Source organism: Dipteris shenzhenensis, chromosome 7 (genome assembly GCF_047967505.1).
Source record: "Dipteris shenzhenensis isolate YYH24624 ecotype China chromosome 7, Dip_SZ_1.0, whole genome shotgun sequence".
Taxonomy (NCBI): domain Eukaryota; kingdom Viridiplantae; phylum Streptophyta; class Polypodiopsida; order Gleicheniales; family Dipteridaceae; genus Dipteris; species Dipteris shenzhenensis.
In genome coordinates this window covers 54,400,417-54,416,890 of record NC_141602.1, presented here as the reverse complement: position 1 = coordinate 54,416,890, position 16,474 = coordinate 54,400,417, and the positions used below count along the sequence as shown (strand labels likewise).

Sequence of the window (16,474 nt, the reverse complement as noted above, 5' to 3'; positions counted from 1 at the left end):
ATCCTATTTTGTCAAAAACACCAACTATCAAAAAAGTATTTATTAGAAAAAAGGCCAAAATTACAATGTCAAAAAACTATTAATACAAAATGCGTAACATCCGATGTATTTTACAAAAAACCATTTTATCGACAATTATATTGCTGCTTACATGGACAATATACCCCTAAAAGATCACCATGGATCTCTAGAAGCAATGCCACTAGCCAAGGCATGGTCTATGTACCATAGATGTGCCATGCCACATGGAGTAATTCAAAATACGTGACATCCAATGTATTTTTAAAAAAACCATTTTATCGACAATTATATTGTTGCTTACATGGACAATATACCCCTAAAAGATCACCATGGACCTCTAGAAGAGGTGCCACTAGCCAAGGCATGGTCTATGTACCATAAATGTGCCATGCCACATGGAGTTTGTCACTAGCTCAATTAATAGGCACATTCCTTACTATCCATCACCACCCTCTTTTCCACATGAACTAAACAAAGCAGGCATAGCTCCGGCACATTTAGAGATTGCGCAACTAAAAATACACCATTATAAAAAAATTAACCCTAAAAATAAAAAATGTCCTCTTAATTGCATAGTTAGAACACTCTCCATCAATGAGAAAACAGGGAAAAATTAGTGAGATTGAGCCAAAACCATGAGCATATCTCAAATGCTTCTTCCACAAATTGACCTCTTTATTCATTCCCTTCCTGTAGGATCTGTCGTCATAAAAACAAAATCTGCCACATAGTGGAAAGATCTGAATCCTTTGCAATCATTATTACACAGGGAGATTAAATAGAGATGAATTTAGCGCTGTACTAGCGAATTTCAAACAACTGACTGGTGTAAAGGTTAAGGCATCGATATTTTGGGCACAGAAGCATGAAGGTCCCTGCTCTACGCAATGCCAAAAAGCAGAGCAGTAAGAAATGGCGCTATGGACCGGTTAAGGTTTTTGGTTAAGGTCTTGTCCAACTCGAGAAGAGTGTTGCATAGCATCCATTTTAAGGAAAGTGTCATAAATCTCTTGGACTTCTCACATTATACAAAATATTAGGAGGACAGCATCCCTAACAGAAAGGAATGCCTTACAGCTGCTGTGAAGTTCCTATATGACCTTGATGCAGAGTACTGTAATTGCAGCAGAGAAGTTTTCCAATGTCGTGTCCCACCTTTGGTACTGATAAATGCACTTCATTTCTGGTAGTGTTTGGAAACAATGAACAAACTTTTGCACAATACTGATTCTTCTCAGCCAGCTAGCTTCACAGCCTTCATAGCAACAGCTCAGACTGATGCACCCCAAGGGGAAAACATATATTCTCGTGGCAAAAGAATTGAATGTTGATTTGTTGCCACTAGTCAGCAATTTTGTGTGAAAGCATTTGATATCCAGACAGATTCTGTTAAATAAGCTTGCTAAACTTCCTCGACCTGCCAGGAACAAGCAAAATCAAGAAAAGTTCGACCTCGAGGGTGATGAACAAAACTTGAATTAGAGAGAATCATTGAAATCGCCTAGATTTTTTCAGTTGGGAAAAAAAATCGTCATTCATATAGTAGGTAAAACCTGCGGAAGACTCATCAACTCAAGAACAGCTTTCTTTGGTGTGAGTTCATTTTCAAGAATTCTAGCCACCGCCGTCAGCACAGGCATTTGAACACGGTATTTACGAGCCAGAGCAATCACTGCTCCTGCAGTCGCAACACCTTCAGCAACCTGCCCATATAGGAGCCAATCTCATTGAGTTACATAACTAAGAGGATCCAATTTGCATTACGATGGTCCCTATAACAGGTGCATGATGCAGAAGAATAAATGAAAAATAAGACTACTTTTGCAAGAGCTACCTGATTCATTGAGGACAGTATATCACTTAGTGATTCTCCAGAACCAAGCCTTATTCCTACACTTCTGTTTCTCGAGAGATTGACAAAACAGGTAAGCATAATATCCCCTGCGCCAGACAAGCCTGCAAGAGTTGCTGATTTTGCACCCATCTGCACAGACACTCCACACAGTAAGTAGTGTAGCAGAAAACAGACAACATAAGATAAGCCCTAATACCACCCCCTTCCCAAGGAAACATGCTGGCTTTTGGGGATGTCTATATTCACCTTCAATGCAGATGATGTAGTTCACTTTGCCAAAGACAAAACCGAAATGCAAACACACCTGGATGCATTAGGTATAATCTGCCATCACTCAGGGACGGAAGTCAATATTGCAAAGACAAAGGGCAAGGTGACAGGAACAAGAAACAAGAACATACATTCAAAGGGGAAACCCTAGAAGCAGTCACCACCTACAAATTACAATTACATAGGGCTTGATTTTGGGAACAATTACAAGTGGAATGCATGGGAGTTATGGGAAGTTTGAAAGATTGTACAGCTTCAAATAAATGCAAGAAAGCACATCTATGATCTGGGCAATGAGGAAGTTCCTTCTTCGTTTTTTTGCAAAGGAAACTTCTGTTAATTCTTGAAAAAACCCCATGCAAATCTGCTGCCAAAAAAGGGCTGATGATGGTAATACAAGGAGAAAAAAGTCTGGCTGTCCCGTACCAACCTTCCGGCAATCCCAGCTCACTGCCTAGGGACTGTCCAGAACAGGGGGTAACAACCGAGACGGAGGCCTATACATCCAGTGGATATCCCCTGCCGAAAAGGAAATGAGGGAAGTTCCTCTACACACGCTTGTTCAAACAGTAGTCCTCTATGGATGCCCAACCTTGGCTGGACTCTCTGTAGAATATTGGAAAAGAATAGAAACAGTTCACAAAAAGTTTCTCATAGGAGGCCTGGGGGTCAAAGTGCAAACCCCTCACCCCCTCATGCTCGCAAAGACACTAATGATATCCCTCAAAAAGGAAGCTCTGTGTAAGTACATAACATCATACCTTCACAAGGTAGAGAAGATGGATGCAAACAGATGCCTGCACCAAGCCACGGAGGCAACCAGAAATACAGTGGCACAAAGAAGGGCTCAAGTAGATCGAGTGATGTAGAAGCTACATGATCTGGATATCCCAAACGATGAGGGGAAATCAGAGAGCTAGTCATGCAGCAAATGCTGTATAAATTACGATAAGACCCAGAAACAAAAATGGGATTCTACAAGCAAGAGAATAATCTAATGGAGAAGTACGAAATGCACAAGTATCTTGCTATCTCAATGTTTAAAAGAGGAACCAGGTCCCATGACTTCGGGATTTTCCCTTGGGCACATTTAGGGGGATGGACTGAGGCTAGCAAGATGAATGCCACATGGCAGGCTAGCAAGATGAATGCCACATGGCCAGAAAGAGTTCCTTCTTCATGTTATTTTAGGGCAGCCCTATGGGCTGATTGTTTGCCCTTGTTAAGGGTTCGTTCTGGAGCTGTGTGCAGCCCATCCAAGAGCCCACGGACATGGGGCTCGGGCAGAGCACACAGGTGCTGGTCGGCAAGTACAGCAGACGTGGTCGGGTACAGCACATCCAGAACTCTGCACATGTGCAGCAGGTACTGGTCAGACGACTGCTGGACTGGTCAGGTAGAGAAGAAGTCCTGGAGGCTACAGCGGGGCCAGCCACAGTAACGAGCATCCAGCAGCTCCAAGAAATCCTTTTATAGGCAGGAGGAGGTAGCAGCAGGTCGGCAGACCTGTCTGCTGGTCAGTTGGTTGACAGAGTGGGTCGGCCAGTCTGGAGAGTATAAAGGCCCATTGAGGGCACATCCCGCAGTCAGTTTGCAGGAGCTTTTGCACCATCCACATGCACACATAGAGGCAGATCTACATGCCATATAAGAGCCGTACTGTGGTGCACAGGAACATCTACAGGAAGATCAGCAGTAGACTCACTTAGAGCAGCCACTGAAGTCTGAAGGAGACAGTCCTTGATCTAAAGGCCCATTGAGGGCACATCCCGCAGTCAGTTTGCAGGAGCTTTTGCACCATCCACATGCACACATAGAGGCAGATCTACATGCCATATAAGAGCCGTACTGTGGTGCACAGGAACATCTACAGGAAGATCAGCAGTAGACTCACTTAGAGCAGCCACTGAAGTCTGAAGGAGACAGTCCTTGATCTAGGAGAGTTCTCACCCCAGTAAGAGCAGCAAACAGAGTCAGCCTGGTGCCCTACCTCAGAGATCGTTTGTTGCAGATGATGGTACACATTTGACAAGGTTTTGTGCTTGGATCTGTTATCTATATATGAAAGTGTTTGGCTGTGCATCTGTGTGTACTCTCTCTATATGATGTGTTCTCTCTATACGTACAAGCACACGGAGTGAGTTAGCATTTGGAGTTTTCGTTGTGAGACCTGTTCTTTATTCTGCTGCATAGGGGTTGGCTGTAACAAGCAATCCCTTTTCTCTAACAGGCCTATCAAACTTATATCTACACTCCCATATGTCCATAACCTCTTGGGGCCTACCATAACAAATACTAAATTCAAAAAAAGGCTCACCTGTTTAGCAAATAAGACGTTGAAATGAAATAAAAGGGTATAGATCCCTAAAACTCTAGGTGTAACCCTAATCGGGGCTCAAACAACTAATCAACCAACTAACTCAACCACTAAGTGTGATCAAGCGGGGGAAACATCAATAAGGGAAATGTGTCCCTAACCTTATTACTAACCTAACATTGACCACTGCCTTAGTATTTCCAAATGCCCCTGCAGTGACAATGTCTTGATGTAGAAGGTGTGGACATTGTGAAATTCGCATGTTTTTGCCATAACAGCACAAACGTATATCTACATGAAGCATACAAACATGCTCGAAGTTATCCTCTACAAACAAAATAGTCTACTTTCAATGTATTGCCAGGTACTGATCGTGTCCCAACACTGAGCCCGATATGCCACTATATAGCCACAGTCCACAGCTATAATTAATATACAGGCTCCATTCCCTTCTAGACCTCCTTCCAGATATAACACTCTGGTAAGGATTATCCTTCCTTACCCACCAACCCCACCCACTAGGGTATCCAATGACCCAATATGAGTCACTAGCTAGCCTAGGTTAGCTAAGGATGTAACCACAAACAGATATCCTAGTGAGGCTATTAGTGACTCCCGGGCCTACCTGATACAAGATGCCTCTGTGGTCCGGTCGGAGATAACATGAGTAACCCTCACAACTCAACAAAGGGCCTCTTTTCTTGGAGAGGACATCTAGAAGACCATTACCAATGTCATTGCTTGGCAAATCTGAGTTGGCTCTTACTCATTGGCAGACAGGAGGCTTGCCCAACTGCCGACTTGCTGGCCATCTAGCTCCCCTTGGTGGATTCTTCATGGTATCAAGATAGAGGTGTCCTGCGGCTGCTCATGGAAGCAGCCTTCAAGGGCCTGGTCCACACAAAATCTTAGCACGGCTAAATTGTTCTTTTTCAAAGCGTAATCAGGAGTTCCTATTTTTGCACTATAGGGAGGCATGGGCGACGGGTGCACAGATTCATGCAACCAAAAGCTTCTCACAATTCACCTAAACCTTCACTAACACCAATATCTTCAAGGCAGCTTAAAACATGTATAAGGCAAACACTTCGATGGTGCACCTTTTCTGCTAGCCAGCGAATTTCTGAACATCCTTGAGCAACTAGAGCAGCCATGCAATTATTCCCCAGATTCATCCCCTCCACAATTCCAGCCGCAATAGCAAGCACGTTCTTCAATGCCCCTGCTATTTCTACACCAATAACATCACTGCAGTAGCAAGTCAACAAAATCCAGTAATGGCATATAGGATTAAATTGCTCAAATCACCCCAGTTCTGTGCATAAAAGCAAAGCATGAAATTGCTACCTGGATGTATTTATCCTCAAATATCTAGATGCCAGAAGCTGTTGTCCAGCCCTTGCCAGTTCTTTGTCTTTTGATGCCACTACCATTGCTGCAGATGAATATCATCAGGCTCAGTGCATGTATCGTATAAATTTGGATATGAACATGTTATAGGAGCTGCACAATATTGAAAACTATATCAAGGCATAGTTCATACCTGTAGGCAACTCATCCATCAGCTCGATTGAAAAAGAGGGCCCTGATATGACTGCAACAGGTTGCCGTTGATTGCCAAGTGCCCTTGGAATGACCTGTGACATCATCTCCAGAGAGGATAACTCTAATCCCTTGCTGACTGAAAAAAAGGGAAGACTAGCAGGAACGTGCTCGGAAATGCTCCTTAAAAAACTTGTACTGTACTGTACATGCAACAGTAAACATTATTAATACAAGTCCACTGGTCCAGAAATTAAACAGAAGCATTCAAGAACTAAGAAAAAAAACGTTCTTAGCACACTCATACTGACCCCATTGACAAGATTGCAATCAAGAGAAGAAAAGTAAGAAAAACTGACATCCATAAAAAGCTCTCTCTTACCTGTACTGGAACAGCATGAATGCAATACTGAGACCCTTCGAATGCCTCTTTTGCATCAGTTGTTGCAACGATATTTAGTGGCAGTGTATGCCGTGGGAAATACTTGCTGGGATCTCAACAAGAACACAATCTGCAATCTCAGTTTCTGATGTGGACGAATATGCTCTTCAATGTGCAGAAAAAATAACAAAACAAAACTCTCAAATCTGTTAACTACATGCAATTTGTTGGCATGAGAAATAATGTTGCCTTACACACAGGATTCTATAAGTGAATAATCACTATCTCACAACAGGAGTGTTGAAAAGGTCACCTCCCCATCTGTAAGCCCCCAAACGAGGAGTGCGTGGGGGAGCGAGACCTAGGGCAGGATGTGCCCAAGAGAGAAGAAAGAGAGGGGGCTGCCACATGGGCAGCACCTCACAGGACTGGGACCTGCAGATGGCGTCAGCATGGCGAGGGTAGTGGGCAGGTGAAGGGCCTGCAACAGACCCTGATGATGGCGCGGTACAGGCGGGTCAGGACAGCAGGATGTACAGGAGTACAGCGCAGGACACGTGGCTGGGAAGAGGACCTGGCAGAGGCGCAGATATGGCAGGATGTGCAGGCCCAGATATGGAGCAGCAAATATGGCTGTCAGTGGGCAGAAGGCAGGCCTTATATAGGCTGGATCCCTGCCTTGAATGGAGGGCCAAAGGGCCCTGAAAGTTTGGGCCAAAAGCCCTGGGTTGTGTGCCCTTATAGGGCTGGACCAGCCACAGACTGGTCGGCCAGTCTGCTGCAGGCTGGTCGGTATTTCGCCAGCCCCCTTGGGGCCTATATAAAGAGGCCATTGGGCCTCATTCAATTATCCAACAGTTCAGCAGAACCAGCACCAGACAGGAGCAGCCAGAAGACATTTTCTTGGGCCTCATCTTGGAGGTGAAGGAGAGTAGAAGGTGTGCTGCAGACTGAGCTCTCAAGGGCTGCAAGGTGTTGTGATCTGGACGGAAAGTCTACAGAAGCTCCAGGTGGAGCACGCGGACTCGAGTCTAGAGATAGCCAGCAGATAGGAGAAGGACCTTGTGGTAAGATCAGAGGACCACATCATTGGTGGGACTCTGGATCTGTCTCTTTTGTATTGTGTCCATATTTATGGACGGAAATATATATTTTTGGTGGTTTCTCTATCTGGTTGGTTCATTGTCTATTGATGAGTCTGCACGTCTATGTGACGCACATAAGTAAAGAAGTTTGTGATTCCACACCCACCACACACCGTGTGAGCTCCTGGGCATTACTATAAGTCTTCCGCTGCGTGTACCCTCTGTTGGGTATTTTCTAACATGGTATCAGAGCTCAAGTAGGAGGCTCACAGGTGTGGGAGCCTGAAGGCAGGGACCTTGCTGAAGGACGACCCTGATTCAGAAGCTCTAGGGAATCGACTTCCACGACTGGAGGATTGTGCCCTTGCGAGAAGGAGGGTGACTCAGGTTCAGTCAGGTGCGTTCAGAGTTCTGGTTTACTGAAATTGAGTTTGGTTGACTTTGCTGTGTGGTATAAACAGCAGAGATGTCGACCTCTACAGCCTCTTCAGCCCCTGCTTTCCCTTCCTCCTCCCCCAGTTTTCTCTCTTTCACTATCCCTAATTTTGGAGAGTCTGGGAACCTAGACGGGACTAATTACCCGATCTGGAAAGTGAAGATCCGGAGTCATTTAGTGGCTCGGAAGTTGTGGAAGCTGATCACGAGAGAGGAGTCGAAGCCGGAGGACATGGTGGACAGTAAAGGGGAGATACTCATGGCAGTAGACAAAGAGGAGCTTGAAGCTTGGGAAGACAGAGATGCCCATGCCCTGGCAATAATCATAGGGACTACGGCGGATTCCGTTCTTCCGCATATCCAGTTGGCCGAGACGTCAGTAGAGGCGTGGGCCACCCTGAAGGATCTGTACGAGACAGACAATATCTCCCGGATTGTGCTTCTTCAGCATCAACTCTACAATCTTGATATGGAAGAAGGAGATACGGTACATAGCCATTTGACGAAGGTCAAGGTGGTGAGGGATCAGCTGGCAGCAATTGGTCAGAAGACAGACTCATGCCATCTGGCCTTGATGGTACTGAGGAGATTGCCTCGGAGCTTCAAGAGCTTTGTTACAGCTGTGACAGCAGGACAGAGGACCAAACCTCTGACGTTTGAGGAGTTGTGTCCATTACTGCTACAGGAGGAAGCTCGAGAGAAGCTCTACAACGAGGATAAAGATGACAAGGCAATGCTGGTGAAAAATTCCGCTGGCAAAGGAAAGGGCAAGCCTAACGGTGGCAAGTCCAAGAAAGACGACTCTGACGACGAGGGGACTTCGAAGAGAAAGCACAAGAAGAAGTGTTTCTACTGTGATACGCCAGGACATTTTGCAAAGGACTGCGGAAAGAAAAGGTGGATCAGAAAAACAAAAAGGAGTCTGAATCAGATTTAGAGGGAAAGGCCAAAGCAAATGTGGTAATCGAAGAGTTGTTCCTGGTGACATCACTGAGTGTTATCGAGGTCAGATATGTTGATCCAGAAATCACAGTAAGGATGTCTGACATAGAGATGTGGGTCGACGAGGAGTCAGATGCCTTTGTGAAGGTGAAGGACAGCATGAAGCGCTTGGTACCTTCTAGGTGTGTGGCTGTTGACACTGACACGAGGGTGGATTCCATGGAAGGCCCTGGGGTCTCATGGTCAGATGGATGCTGGAGTTCAAAAGGGGACAATACAGGATTACACAAGCGCTTGGTGGGTGTCTCAATGAGAGTTTGCTTTCAGAGCGAACATTCAGACAGTACAATAGTCTGGTATGTAATTGATATTCTGTATTTGAGCCTTTATAGCATGATGTGGAGAGACTCTGCTCTTCATTTGTCTCAGGTGATAAGAGATTGGAAGGAATTGGCCTTCTTCGAAGGAAGAAGGGGAAGTATTGGTGCTTCTTCAAATCTTGGACGCAGATTGCTAGAAGGTGATGGACAAAGAGTACTGAAGCCAGAAGAGTACCTGCTTGAGAACTCAGCGAGAGTTCATGGTCCAGGTTATCTGGAAATATTCATTGGTTACAGACCTTGCCAAAGGAAGGACGGGTTGAAACAGACCCTCAGAGCATACCCCCTTGCTTGGGATTATGGGCATTAGTGACCCACAAGAGTGATGGCCTCTCTTTGAGAGGGACATCTAGAAACCACACCCCACCTGAGTACCCAAACATGGGACCAATCAAATGCACAGATTGCATACCGACCTAGGAACCATTCAAGAGAATGTTCCCTGAGCTTTGGGTGTGGGCCTGGCAGCATGCCAAGAGTAATGGAGATACAAGATAAGACGACAAACAAATGAGCTCAGTACGGCTCAATTATGACCTTAGAGTACGTCAATAGATAGTCTAAGTTGTTAGGAACCCGTGGGTGCGATCAGAATTAAATTCCGACAACTTTGAAATTTTAGGGTTTTTGGGAGTGACGTGGCAGCTGACACGTGGCAGACTGCCACATGGAATCTGAGCTGGCAGGTCAGTCCACCTGTCCCACACATGTGGCAGCATGCATGGCAAGTGGCAGGGCATGTAGGCCAAGTGTTTGGCCCCAAATCTGGTAGATTTGGGGCAGGTTGTGGGCTGTCCTCTTTGGGACTGCAGCCCACCAAAAATCTGGGACAAGTGTCCACCTTCCACTCTAGGCCTAGGGGGGGGGCTGAGCCTATAAAAGAAGGCCTCTCCCCTTCATTCCACACATGAAAATTTCGTCACTTTTCTTCTCCCTCCTTTTGGATGATGCAGCAGAACCTCTCCAGCTCCTTGGGTGCAGCCAGCTTCTCCCCAGGCCATTCTCTCACCTCAGCAGCACTTTCTCTCTCTACAACAGCACATTCTCTCTCTACAGTTCTAGCCCCTCCTCTCCAGAAATCTGCCCCCTCTCAGCTCTTCTGGAACAGCAGCAGCATCCTCTCTCCTTCACCTAGCCTGGAGCAGCCACAGCCCCTTTCTCTCTCCTGCTGCAGTCTTTCTCTCTCTACTGCAGAATTTCTCTCTCTACTGTTCCAGCCCATTTCCCTTGCAGAAATCTGCCTTTCTGTGCACCTCTGGAACAGCAGCAGCTCCTCTCTTACATCTCCTCCCTTGGGATCAGCATTGGCACTCTCTCTCTACAGCTATCACTCCATAAAAGCTTTCTCTCTCTAGCCTACAGGCTGTTTTTCTAAGCTGTTCTCATTCCAGCCCCATTTCCACACTCTCCTCACCCAAGGTAGCTTCAGAGGCATCAAGGATTTCATCTACAAAAGGGTCAAGTCACGAAGGGAGCCTGTATTGTCAAGTTTATCTCATTTACAGCACTATTTCATGTTGTTTCTACTATCTTTCTAGAAACTAGTGCTTGTCTCTAATGTTGGATGTAAGTGGTGATTGTTGCAGGCTTCTTCCTTGTGGATTGGGCAAGCCAAGAGCTGAAACCTGAGCTTGGAGTCCTCCTTTTTGTTGTCTACCTTGTACATATGCTCTTGAGTCTTGTATCTAGGTCCTAGGTTTTCACTGAGTTCATCAGTTTGGAAGGTGCATTGCACCTTGGTCTTGTATCTCCATTTTCAAGAATAAAGTGACCCTGGATAAGGGGGGGGGCCCGTCTTGGCCCCTCAATCATATTGCATCCTCCAATGATGTCATTTTGTGTTTAAGCTGTATAAGTCTTAATTCCAGCTTAATTGCAAACTCTTAAGTTCAAGTATATGTGTTTGGCAACTCGCAATCATCTCATTCAAATGCCTCTGCAAAATCCGTTGTTTGAATTGATAGAAAGCACCGAGTAGTTTACAGTGGGGGAGGGAGACCTAGGGCAGGATGTGCCCAAGAGAGAAGAAAGAGAGGGGGCTGCCACATGGGCAGCACCTCACAGGATTGGGACCTGCAGATGGCGTCAGCATGGCGAGGGTAGTGGGCAGGTGAAGGGCCTGCAACAGACCCTGATGATGGCGCGGTACAGGCGGGTCAGGACAGCAGGATGTACAGGAGTACGGCGCAGGACACGTGGCTGGGAAGAGGGCCTGGCAGAGGCGCAGATATGGCAGGATGTGCAGGCCCAGATATGGAGCAGCAAATATGGCTGTCAGTGGGCAGAAGGCAGGCCTTATATAGGCTGGATCCCTGCCTTGAATGGAGGGCCAAAGGGCCCTGGAAGTTTGGGCCAAAAGCCCTGGGTTGTGTGCCCTTATAGGGCTGGACCAGCCACAGACTGGTCGGCCAGTCTGGTCGGCCAGTCTGCTGCAGGCTGGTCGGTATTTCCCAGCCCCCTTGGGGCCTATATAAAGAGGCCATTGGGCCTCATTCAATTATCCAACGGTTCAGCAGAACCAGCACTAGACAGAAGCAGCCAGAAGACATTTTCTTGGGCCTCATCTTGGAGGTGAAGGAGAGTAGAAGGTGTGCTGCAGACTGAGCTCTCAAGGGCTGCAAGGTGTTGTGATATGGACAGAAAGTCTACAGAAGCTCCAGGTGGGGCACGCGGACTCGAGTCTAGAGATAGCCAGCAGATATGAGAAGGACCTTGTGGTAAGATCAGAGGACCACATCATTGGTGGGACTCTGGATCTGTCTCTTTTGTATTGTGTCCATATTTGTGGACAGAAATATATATTTTTGGTGGTTTCTCTATCTGGTTGGTTCATTGTCTATTGATGAGTCTGCACATCTATGTGACGCACATAAGTAAAGAAGTTTGTGATTCCACACCCACCGCACACTGTGTGAGCTCCTGGGCATTACTATAAGTCTTCCGCTGCGTGTACCCTCTACAATCAAATCAAGAGGAAAAGCATCACAGAAAAAGATAGAAAGTCAACTATTAATGGCAATATTTGTCACAACAACATCGAGTAAGGCCATGACCAACATTGAGTAATGAGCTCAACAGATTCTCAGTAATTTTCTTGTTCTCTTTTAATAAAGCGTAGAAATTCCAATGAATAATTTATGAAGTAAATGAACGGAAAATATGAGACTTGACCATGGCATGAATTGCATTAGATAGCTTAACAACAAGACAAAGCATTATTGCATGCAATCATTTTTTCAAAAGAATTGTGCCAGTATGACTCTTTGCCAAATTGGAAACAAGCATGAAACCCAATGATTAACATATCAAAACATTTGGAAGAAGGTAGAATGAGAGGTTGCTTAGTGCTTCAAAATCACCACATTTTAAACATCAACCACCCCTGCCCCCTTTCTTTAAAGTTTTACTCATATAACATGAGAGTACAACTCCTCAAATCTAAGCACCCATCACTGCATAGAATCATTTGCAAATGTATTTAAAACAATCATTTAACTCTATCACTACCTTGTCCGACCCATTGAAAACCTAGTCCAAGGCCAGCACATTTCAAATATGTTTGATTCAAAGGCTTGAAATCGAGTTGATGACAACTATGTATGGACATAATAGTAAATAACTACGTTCAGACCATGCAGCTCTCCCCAAAACAAAAATCCTTCAATAATTCCCCCTTCAAGTAGTCACTGTAAACCAAGAGAAAACCTTCTCACTACGTTTGATATTATTGAAAGCATGTTATTAAAACTCTATGAGGGCCATTACAAATGCATGAAGCTACTTATATGTTGCCCAACTAGATCTTGTAAGCTTGCACAAACTTCAACTAGCCAACAACAGTCTACAACTAAGTTCACTTCAAGGTTTATACCTGTTCACATGATTCGTGTTGATACACTCGCACACAAAAGTATCCCTGACAAGCAGACTGACCTGCATCTCAGATTTATTCCTTGCAAGTAACACTGCCATGGCTGTTCCAAACGAGCCTCCACCAAGCACTACCACCTGCCAAGTGCGAGTCTTCTCTTTCAGGTTCTCTCTCTCTCTCTCTCTCTCTCTCTCTCTCTCTCTCGGAAAGCAACATGGAAAGACATGAAGCAGTTCATCAAAGACCTCTACCAAAGAGAGGAGGAAGAGAAAGTAAATCATCACTTTTCCATCAAAGCAGCAAACAACATCACAACGGAAGAAGACGTAGGGAAATGGCTTGAAAAGCTAGCAAATGGGAAGGCTCGAGGCACACACAGGCTAGTAGCAGAGATAATCACATGGGGGTGAGACGAGACAAAGAAAATGCTAACCAAGCTATGAATATGGTCCTAGAGGAAGGTTTGCCCCAAAATGGCAGCTCACTGCTCAACAAATTGTACCGATCCACAAGGCTCTACTATTTCTTGTCTAGGCGGATGATGTAGTCTTCTTCACAAAAGCCAGCTGAAAATGCAAGCGTTTTTGGATGGAGTGGGGGGTTTCTGCAAACACTCAAGAATGCAGGTCAACATAGCTAAGACAAAAGTCATGGTGATTGGGACTTCCAATAAACAAATTGATGTCACTTTCAACGGGGAGCCTTTGGAGCCAGTCAACTCGTATAAATATCAAGGGCCGGAATTCGCTGACAACTACGAATGGTATACATGGGTAGAAAGAAAAATCTTGGGGTTTGAAAGCTTTGTACAGCTTCCAAAATAAGTGCATGAAGGCCACTTGTGGAATTGGGAAATGAGAAAGTTTCTATACACTATGCTCGTACAAACAATGGTATGTTATGAGTGTCCAGCATGGGCTCCTAGGCTCTCTAGGACCTATTGGAAAAGAGTAGGAACTTTACCTAAAAGATTTTTCATAGGGGAATTGGGGGTTCAGGCTCAAACACCCTACCCCATCCTACTGGCTGAGATGGGTATGATACTTCTCGAAGGGGAGGCACTATGCCAATTCATCGCTTACCTCAACAAAGTTGACAAGGTGGATGCCAATAGGATTACCCCACAAGGCTGAAGCTACACAAACCACTGGATGACAGCAAGACCCAAGGGCCAAAATGCAGTTCTACATACAGGAAATTAATCCAATGGATAGCTATAGGATGGGGAAGACATATTAATGTTTAAAAGGCACCTAATATGTAAAATGAGAACCAGCTCACATGATTTAGAGGTGAAGGGAAGGGGGGCAAGACCTAGGGTCCCACGAGAAGAAAAAATACGGAAAATCTGCCCCACGAGGTAGGTGGAAAATGAGCAGCATATTTTCCTAAGATGCACACACCAGAGAAAGATAAAATAGAGGCAACCTGAAAAACCTATTAAAGCAACCAACTACAAAGCTAGAAAGTTATGTAAATTTGGTTTTAGAACACCGCAACAAGGTACTTGGACTAGCACACAAGCTACTCAACAAGTACTAGCTACATAGCAAGTCTATAGTATTTTCTTTCATGAGATGTAAAAGATCACTATTTGTTGTGAAGTGACCACCAATTCCATAGAAGGGTCTCAAGACGACTTTAATACAATCATATCATCTCTCTCTATATATAGCTCGGAGACCACAACGGACCATAGACATGCCAACAGCCGTCAGCGCTCTATGATAGGTTTTATGCCCCTGTATCCCCACACATCACCGACCCCCTCCTAGGCTTGACATCTCCACAGCTTCTAGTCAACATCCCAATGCTGCCAGCCATTAGTTCAGGGATTTCTCCTTATGTATCCGTATAGTTACGATTATGGCTCATTTTTGTATTGGTCATGGGTGTTGATGCCCACTTAGAGGCTCCAATCTTTTAGCTCGTTATATCAGGTTCTTTCAGTCTCATAAGCCTTCGATCTTTTGAAGACTTTTAATGAGCTCTCTCTCTCTCTCTCTCTCTCTCTCTCTCTCTGTTGCTTTGTAGACTTTAAGAAAGCATTTGACACAATTCCACGCAAAAAGCTATGGGAAAGACTGGAAAAGCTCAAAGTCCCTCAGAAGATCAGAGAAGCCACATACAGGTTATATGAGAGAGTATTAGCTGAATTAGTGCAATCATTAGTAGATGGTTCATACTCTGAAGGAAAAGTCATCATAAGCAATGACATAGGAGTCAAGCAAGGCTGCCCCCTCTCACCAACTCTCTTTGGTCTGTTCATCGATGAATTGGAAGAGTGGATGAGAACACACAGCGGCGAAGGTGTCCAGATTGCAGGCTATGCCCTCTTATTGGTTATTTATGCAGATGATGTAGTCTTCTTCGCAAAAAGCAAGAAAGAGATGCAAACACATTTGGATACACTAGGAAAATTCTGCAAACACTCAAGAATGCAAGTCAACATATCCAAGACAAAAGTGATGGTGATTGGGACTCGGAATAAACAGGTTGATCTCACTTTTGAGGGGGAGCCTCTGGACGATGTCACTACATACAAATATTTGGGGCTGGAATTTGCAGACACTTACAAGTAGAATGCATGTGTGGAAAGAAGAATCCTAGGAGGTTTGAAAGCTTTATATCATAGTGCAGAAAGGCACACTTATGGAACTAGGAAATGAGGAAGTGTTCATATACTATGCTTGTACAAACAGTGACCCTTTACGGGTGCCCGGCCTGGGCACCTGGGCTCTCTAGGGCCTACTAGAACTGAATAGAGACTTTGCATAAACGATTTCTCATAGGGGAGTTAGGGGTGAAGGCACAAACACCGTACCTCATCTTGTTGGCTGAGATAGGTATGATACCTCTTGAAGGAGAGGCATTGTGCCAATTCATGGCATACCTCAGCAAAGTTGGAAAGATGGACGCCAATAGGATACCACACAAAGCAATGGAAGCTACGCGAAGCGCTGGATGGCACAAAGAGGGGCTGAAATGGATGGAATTATGGGGTATAACCACTGCTAATATCCCTGAAGATGCATGGGAAATCAGGGAGCTAGTGACGCAGAGAATGCTACAGAAGCTATGGCAAGAACCGGGGGCAAAATTGCAGTTTTATAAGCAGGAAATCAATCCAATGGACAGCTATGGAATGCAGAAATACCTCGGGGAAGATATATCGATATTCAAAAGACATTTACTCTGCAAAATCAGAACCAGCTCACATGATCTCGAGGTGGAGAGGGGAAGATGGGCAAGACCTAGGGTACCAAGAGAGGAAAGAGTATGTAAAATCAGCCCCGCAGGAGAAGTAGAAAATGAGCAACATGTACTCCTAACATGTCGAGCATATGCGCAAATCAGAGAATGCCATAGGGGCA

At 45.1% G+C, this 16,474-nt stretch overlaps 1 protein-coding gene across 2 annotated transcripts in view; it reads right to left on the bottom strand.

Annotated features, from left to right (window-relative positions):
• Window positions 1-643: 643 nt before the first annotated feature.
• GLY1 (NAD-dependent glycerol-3-phosphate dehydrogenase family protein) overlaps window positions 644-16,474 on the bottom strand; it is a 33,367-nt gene continuing 17,536 nt past the window's right edge. For both annotated transcript variants that reach the window (XM_087376916.1, XM_087376917.1), the window contains 8 exons: window positions 13,101-13,237; window positions 6,388-6,493; window positions 6,007-6,208; window positions 5,811-5,898; window positions 5,564-5,711; window positions 1,856-2,005; window positions 1,575-1,724; window positions 644-1,438 (listed from right to left, as the gene is read on the bottom strand). In XM_087376916.1, the coding sequence (XP_087233042.1) occupies window positions 1,424-1,438; window positions 1,575-1,724; window positions 1,856-2,005; window positions 5,564-5,711; window positions 5,811-5,898; window positions 6,007-6,208; window positions 6,388-6,493; window positions 13,101-13,237 (996 nt within the window). In that variant the 3' untranslated portion in view covers window positions 644-1,423. The remainder of the gene's footprint in view (window positions 1,439-1,574; window positions 1,725-1,855; window positions 2,006-5,563; window positions 5,712-5,810; window positions 5,899-6,006; window positions 6,209-6,387; window positions 6,494-13,100; window positions 13,238-16,474) is intronic.